An 8,124-nucleotide genomic window follows, 5' to 3' on the forward strand; every position below is an offset into this window, starting at 1 on the left:
AGTGGAGGAGGCCAGGGAGGTGATGATGCAGTGGAGGAGGCCAGGGAGGTGATGATGCAGTGGAGGAGGCCAGGGAGGTGATGATGCAGTGGAGGAGGTGATTGCTCCACAATGGAGATTGTGTTCAGACCATGTCAGCCCTGATAGTAAAGATGACAAGGCAGATTTCCATTCTAGTTTGAATGCTTTCTCCCTGAGCTTTTCACACTGGCCATTTCATGCTGTTTATTTCTGAGAGTTGATGTTAGAGACTAATATTGTAGAGAATGTTGATTCATAATAAAGAGTTTTTAAAAAATAATAAACAGATTGATGACATTGCTAAAGTTTTAGTTGATGGATAGATCATAAGGCTCCCCTTAAGCTGACAGTCCTTGTGCGTTTCCCTAGTGATACTTCGAAGACGGCAGGTAAATACTTTAGACTTTGCCTTTGGTTGCTTTTGCTGCTATTTAAGGTTAAAATCTATTTCCTCTAAAGTAGAAGAATAAAGGAAGATAAGATTTGGTGTAATTGAATGGAAATATGGGCTTTGATATCTGTGTTATTTATGTTGTTCTGGCCCGGGTAGCTGCTACTCTTGATTTGGGGATAGGGCTGGGAGAAGAAAACTGTGTTAGAATTTGTTCCTCTGGCCTCAAGAGTCACAGAAAGTTACACTGGCTTAAGGCGCACACTTTGTAATGTCAGGTTGAAACAGTGTTTGGTTGTACTTAGGAAACAACCACAGAAATTTGTTTGAGCCATGTTGTCTCGAGCTGCAACATTTGAAAGCTGTCTGGGCTCCATGGCACAGTGGGTAGTGATGGGTGTCTCTGGGTGCCATTGCCAAGCGTGGTGTACTCATGCTCACTCACGCACACACCCTCACTGTGCTCACTCACGCTCACACCCTCACTGTGCTCACTCACGCTCACACCCTCACTGTGCTCACTCAAGCACACACCCTCACTGTGCTCACTCACGCTCACACCCTCACTGACTGTGCTCACTCACGCTCACACCCTCACTGACTGTGCTCACTCACGCTCACACCCTCACTGACTGTGCTCACTCACGCTCACACCCTCACTGTGCTCACTCACGCACACACCCTCACTGTGCTCACTCACGCTCACACCCTCTCTGACTGTGCTCACTCACGCTCACACCCTCACTGTGCTCACTCACGCTCACACCCTCTCTGACTATGCTCACTCACGCTCAAACCCTCACTGACTGTCCTCACTCATGCTCACACCCTCCCTGTGTTCACTCATGCTCACACCCTCCCTGTGTTCATTATATTTTTCTCCGCAGGATGCTGGAGGTCAGCAGATTGGCTTCTTGCTAGGGAGCTGTGGGATTACCTTAGCTCTCACCAGTGAAATTTGTCTGAAGGGCCTGCCAAAAACCCAGAATGGAGAAATTGTACAGTTTAAAGGTGAGTAATATTCATGCCCAAATTACCCATTGAAAGTCAGGTCTGAGTCCTTTAGATTTTTGTTTGTGTTTTGCTTTTTTCAAGACAAATTTTCTCTGTGTAGCCCAAGCTGTCCTCGAACCCACAGAGATACAAGCTGCCTCTGCTGCCTGAGTCCTGGCTAGTTAGAATTTTAATAGCGTAACAACTAAGGACTTCATGTGTATGTTTTTTTGTTTGTTTGTTTTTAATTATTAGTCACGAGATCGGTACAGTAATTATCCCTTTTTTTCAGGTAGGAAATTGAGAAACAGAATCCTTAAATTCCAGCTAATAAAGGCAGAGCAGTGATTTGAACCCAGTCTGTCAGGTTCTGTAGTCACACTCTTAACCTGTGCACGTTAAGACTGGGGGATGGTAGGACACATGGCTCTACAGGCTCCCCTGAGGGATGAGTCTCCCGTTGTGGAGGAGTCCAGCCCGCATTTCTCATGTGGACAAATGCTCTTTTGAAAGAAGCTATAATTAGCGACTTTTCACTAAACCTAGTAAAAATTAAGTATTTTATTGATGATGAAATGATCTTAATATGCTGATTTGACATTTAAGACGACTCGTTCAGTGTGAAGTCCTTCACTGGTGGCTTAAGCAGTTCAATTTTCACTCTGGGTTGACAGGTTGGCCTCGGCTCAAGTGGGTTGTAACAGATTCCAAGTACCTTTCAAAGCCTCCCAAAGACTGGCAGCCCCACATCTCACCTGCTGGTACAGAACCAGCATACATCGAGGTAAGTCTGGAGACAGTGTGTGTTTCTTGGCTTTTTTTTTTACGCGTTAGATGCATGTTAGTGACTGCTAAGAGGTAATTTTTTTTGTAATAACAAGGATAGGTAAAACTTGAAATAGCTTTGGCCACGAAAGAAGAGGGGGGGGCATACTGCTGACGCAAAGACAGAGAGTGGGGCCTGTTTGAAGCCATTCAGTGCGGGCTTCCCTGGTCCCACCCCTCCTGGGAACTGCTGCTGGGGCTGGCCCTTACCATGCAGCCCCCCTCAGCACCCTGGCCTCAGGGGAAATGTCCTTGCTCTGTTCTGGGAGGCCCTGCTCCTAGAATCAATCCCCTTGCTTGAGAGCTTCACATTACCCACAGGTTCTCTACTGGGGGAGGGGGGCTTTTAAAGGGTTGTTAGTAGGCGAGAAATAAGATTGACTTTATTGTGTAAAAAGATTTGTTTAGGCCAGCTGGGTGCTCAGCAGGCCCACACTCACCACTCAAGCTTGACAGATTTGATCACAAAACCTCATGTAAAGGTGTAAGGAGAGAACCAACTCTACCACCTCCACACATGTGCTATGGCATGTGTACACCCCCCACACCTTACACGCAAATAATAATGAAGTTTTTAAAAAGATTTATCTAGATTGGCTGGGAAAGGGAACACTGGGTTTTAGGGTTAGGTTTTTTGGGTTTTTTTGTTTGTTTGGTTTTGTTTTTTTTCCCCTAAATTTTATATGTATGAGTAAGTGTTTTGTCTCTGTGTCCATGAGTGGACCATGTGCATGCAGTTCCCACAGAGGCCAGAAGATGGCATTAGCTCTCCTAGAACTGAAGTTCTAGACAGTTGTGAGCTGCTATGTGGGTGCTGGGAACTGAACTGAGTCCTCTGGAAGAACAGCCAGTGCTCTTAGCTTCTGAGCTACCTCTCCAGCCCTAGCCTGCATTTAAGAAAAGCTTTTGAGCTGGAGAGGAGGCACTGGCTGCTCTTCAAGAGGAAGAGTTCAATTCCTAGCATTCACATGGCAGTTTACAGTTGAAACCCCAACTCTAGGGGATCTGGCACCCTCACACAGACATACATTCAAGCAAAACGCCAGTGCAAAGAAAATAAAAATAAGTATTTTTTTTTTAAAGTTACTGAAGTGAGCCAAAGCTCGTGGAGATGGCTAAGAGAAGTGGATAGGGTTGAGAGACAGTAGGGAGTAGAGCCAGCCAGACTAGTGACTGGTCCTGAAGGGAGAAAAGGCATCTGGATGGATGGCAAAATCCTTCAGTTAAATAGAAAATATAGAAACAGTCAGGCAGTATGTGGTACACACCTTTAATCTCAGCACTCAGGAGGAAGAGGAAAGCAGATCTCTGTGAGTTCAAGGCTAGCCTGGTCACATAGTGAACTTCAGGGCTGCTTGGTCACATAGTGAGTTCCAGGACAACCTGGTCTACCTAGTGAGTTCCAGAACAGCCAGGACTTCGTAGTGAGACCATGCCTCAGAAAAACAAGAAAACATGGAGAGAGTTCTCATGGGTGAAGGTGGGGATGGGATGGAGACTTGGTAGCATGCTTTCCCGTGACAAGCGGGATCCTGTGAGTCTAGGCCTCTGAAGGAGAGGCTAGTGGACACAGAACCAGCAGTCAAGCAAAGATACCACACCCTGATGGCATAGGGTAGGAAGGAGGGGGATTCTCAGTTGTGCCAGCATTTAAGGCATAGTCAGAGATAGAGCAATGAGAGGGAGAAACCAGGAGACACAAAAGCTAAACAAGGAACTCAGATGGGCAGAGATCTGTTGGGTAAATTGTGGAAAATATCTTTGATCTGACACAGAGGAAGGCTGCACCCTGGATGAAACACTGACGATAAACGCGAAGACACCGCCTGCAGGAGTGGATGGGGCCCTGCTACCAGCTGAGGCCCCGCTGCTTCTTGCCTTTAGTGTTTCTGTGGTATTAGGGAATCAAACCAGTGTCTCACACAGCTCGGCAAACATTCTTCCATTGAGCAGCTACTGAGGAATGGCTATATTTGGCATTTTGCTTCTGTTCATACAGCTCAAATCTCTTGGCATTAGTCTTTTTGGTGACCACATCACGTCGACGAGCGACTAAACTTTGAGGTCATTTTGCACATGTTCCAGTTGGACTTCATTGTCATCTGGGTTGGGCTCTGTTTGACTAGAGTTCGGGATCCAACTGCAAATAATAAATAAAAATTGGTTTATCTGGGTTTAGGTTTGGGCTCTGAATTTTGTCATTTATAATAACCCATCTTATTGTGCTTCTTACAGTTTTGTTTTTGTTTTATTTTTCTAGTATAAAACAAGCAAAGAAGGGAGTGTAATGGGAGTCACAGTGTCCCGACTTGCAATGCTGTCCCACTGCCAAGCTCTGTCACAGGCCTGCAACTATTCTGAAGGTCAGACCTCATCCTGTCACTGCTCTCATTGTTAACTTCAGATACTTGTGGCTGTGAGCGCCCACTTGGTGATTGGACTCCCTTTAATGACCAAATTCAGAGGGAAACATTCCAGGGCACATTCTTGGCTTGCTTTTGCCTTCTTTTTCTTTAAAAAAAAAAAATCCTGTAATTTAAATAAACTTTTAGACAAACCAGATATGTAAAATCTGATTTCTAGAGTACAGAGATAGAAAACTGTATTTTTAGGCTTGGGGGGGGGGTGGTCTCAGGTGTCTTCATCTTCCCATGGAAAACTTCCAACTAAGTAGGAGCTATGCTGCTCCAAAGGTTCAGATTAAAACAGAAAGCACTATGAGGCAGGTACTGTGGCCCACCAGCTGTAGTGCTGGAGTACTAACACAGTGAGGAGCAGGGTCAGTTTGAGGCCAGCCTGGAATACATAGCTACGATATGAGATGAGAACCTCTCTCAAAAAAAAATAAACACAAACAAAAATGCACAGACACAAATTTAAATCTTTTGCTATAGAAATATATATTGCATAATTACAGTTCCAACTGGCCTCCACCTCAAGCCCCTTTGTGCCCAAATCCCAGGTATGGCCTCCAGACCTGACAAAAGTTTTACTTCCCAGTGTTCCATTTTCTTTGCTTTCAGAGCAACATGTTTGTCTGATTTTAAATACGGGCATAGGCATGTGTGAAAACAATCATAGGATTTAATACGTGCACAGGCATGTGTGAGAATAATCATAGGATTTAATACGTGCACAGGCACGTGTGAGAACAATCATAGGATTTAATACGTACACAGGCATGTGTGAGAACGATCATAGGATTTAATATGTGCACAGGCATGTGTGAGAACGATCATATGCCACAACTGGGTCCTGTTAAGTTCCAGGGCTTCATTCAAAGATTCTGACCTAGAGAGCTGAAACTCAAGCTCCTGAATATTAGAAACATAGAGAAATCTGTCATTGAGTGAAAACAATTAGATGCAGGCTTATGTATGCCTGTTTTATCTTGTTGATAATCTGTCTATAGATATACCTAGAAATGGGCATCTGTATACACAGGGTTTTATGTAGAATAATATTTCATGCTTTTCAAAGAAATATAATTTTTACATATATTTGTGAAAATTCCAGAATTTTTTTTTAAAAAGACTTATTTATTAATTATATAGACAGGATTCTTCCTACATGTTACCAGAAGAGGTAACCAGATCTCATTACTGATGGTTGTGAGCCACCATGTGGTTGCTGGGAATTGAACTCAGAACCTCTGGAAGAGCAGGCAGTACTCTTAACCTCTGAGCCATCTCTCCAGCCCCAGAGTTTCTAAAACAAATAGATGTTCCTTATTTTACTAGGAAGAAACTTTTGAATAATATCTCTAAATACTATAGAGTTTCTACCTTAGTGTCCCTGCAGTGACCATATCCCTGTCACTCTCCTCCAGCCAATTTGTAGGGGTCTCAGTGACCAGAGACTCTGATCCCCTAGTGCTTTTCCCGAAGCACAAAATGCTTGGTAGGGGCATGAATGCGACTGTCACTTTCTGCTCACCATGACCTCTTCCTGTATCTCTCCATCTTTTCTAGGAGAAGCCGTAGTAAATGTTTTAGACTTTAAGAAGGACGCTGGACTGTGGCATGGCATGTTTGCGGTAAGCTGTCAGAGTTGGTGCCTTTGTATAAGATATGTCTGAGGCTGGGACTTTGTAACAAGTGTGTATCTCTTGGGACTTGCAACTGGAGCTCTCAAAATAACGTTTTTTAGAGGACACACAAACATGAGGACCTGAGTTAGATCCTCAGGATCCATAGAAAGCCAGCTGCAGTAGTGCACATTTGTAATTCCAGTGTGAGATTGGAGGCAAAGACAAGAGAATCCCCTAAAGCTGTGCCCAGCTACCTTGGTGTAGCAGCAGTGAACTGTGAGCCATCTCTGCCTTGGGCTGCAGAGATGGCTCAGTGTTAAAACTCTTACTGCTTTTGCAGAGTTCAGTTTTTAGTGCCTATGTCAGGTACATTACAACTACCTGTAATTTCAGAGAAGGAGGAGAGGACGGTAAATTAATTTTAGTAAAAGAGGCCCTGTCTTAAAGCAGGATGCAAGGACCAACACCCAAGGTTGTCATCTGACCTTTACACTCACACCATGGCGCCATGGTCCACAGTCGTACATGAACATTCAGGGACACACATCATGTATACATACAGTAAGAAAAAGACAAAACTACATGCTTGGAGCACAGAATAGAGTAACAAGGAAGAGGGGGCTCCTGAAGTAGGATGGGGAGCACAAGGAAGAGGACTTCCTGTAGTAGGATGGGGAGCACAAGGAAGAGGACTTCCTGTAGTAGGATGGGGAGCACAAGGAAGAGGACTTCCTGTAGTAGGATGGGGAGCATGCCGTGGGTGCCAGAGAAGGGTGACTTCTCACTCATCCAGTCACCTGGGAATTTCTATGAGGAGATGACAGCCAAGTTGGACTTTAGAAATAACTAAGTTTATCTAGGTAGAGATTTTGGTGGGCAGAGTTTGTTTCTTTTTTTTCTTTCTTTCTTTCTCTCTCTCTCTCTCTCTCTCTCTCTCTCTCTCTCTTTTTTTTTTTTTTTGAGTTTCGAGACAGGGTTTCTCCGTAGCTTTTGGTTCCTGTCCTGGAACTAGCTCTTGTAGACCAGGCTGGCCTCGAACTCACAGAGATCTGCCTGCTTCTGTCTCCCGAGTGCTGGGATTACGGGTGTGCGCCACCACCGCCCAGCAAGGGTTTGTTTCTTTGGGAAAACTATGTATAACCTGAAGTTAAGTGGAAAGAAAAATATGGGATCATGAAGTTGGAAAGGTCTTTAGAGAGCTAAGCACCCAGTCCAGGATCTAGAGAGATGGCTCAGCGCTTCTAGGAGCACTCGCTGTCTTCAGGGAACCCGAATTCTATTCCCAGCACCCATAGCAGGCACCTAGTTCTAAGGGATCTCACACACACACACGCACACATGCACGCACGCACGCACACACACTCTCCCCTCTATCTCTCTGTGTCTTTCTCAGCAAATAAATTAATAAAGGAGAGGGCATCTAGTCCCAGCTCCTTAGGGGCGTAGGTCTCTAACAGGGAAACCCTTACACCCAGGACCACTCCACCCCCATTTGGAAGAGCTGTATCTCTTGCAAATCTATTTCCTTTTTTAAAACCAGAAGTTAATGAATGAAAGCTGTGTGAGGAGGGTCTTCCAGCATGGACAGAACATTTTCCCTGAAGCTCACTTAGCGCCAACACTAGGACTTGATGGCGCGGGGATGGTACCTTGTATATAAGGGCGTGTAAATGGTGAGGAGTGTAGCCAATCTCAGGTTTAATTGGGGATGGTGGCTGATAATTAAAATTCTAGTACTTAGGAGTCTGAGGCAGAAGAATCACCATGAGTTCAAGGCTAGCTTGACACACACATACTAGCTTGAATATCAAATTCCAAACGAGGTAGGATGATATCATGATATCTCTCTCTCTCCCTCTCCCTC

General features: G+C 44.7%; 1 protein-coding gene across 4 annotated transcripts in view; it reads left to right on the forward strand.

The window, feature by feature from the left end:
- Dip2b (disco interacting protein 2 homolog B) overlaps positions 1 to 8,124 on the forward strand; it is a 192,750-nt gene that overhangs the window by 117,782 nt on the left and 66,844 nt on the right. For all 4 annotated transcript variants that reach the window (XR_007588789.1, XM_050122406.1, XM_050122407.1 and 1 more), the window contains 4 exons: positions 1,300 to 1,423; positions 2,080 to 2,189; positions 4,491 to 4,593; positions 6,202 to 6,266. Coding sequence is in view for 3 of the 4 variants with exons in the window: in XM_050122406.1 (XP_049978363.1) it covers positions 1,300 to 1,423; positions 2,080 to 2,189; positions 4,491 to 4,593; positions 6,202 to 6,266 (402 nt within the window). In the remaining variant the exon portion in view is untranslated. The remainder of the gene's footprint in view (positions 1 to 1,299; positions 1,424 to 2,079; positions 2,190 to 4,490; positions 4,594 to 6,201; positions 6,267 to 8,124) is intronic.

This window comes from Alexandromys fortis, unplaced genomic scaffold, assembly GCF_014885135.2.
Source record: "Alexandromys fortis isolate MF-2015 unplaced genomic scaffold, M_Fortis_MF-2015_v1.1 scaffold_216, whole genome shotgun sequence".
NCBI lineage: Eukaryota > Metazoa > Chordata > Mammalia > Rodentia > Cricetidae > Alexandromys > Alexandromys fortis.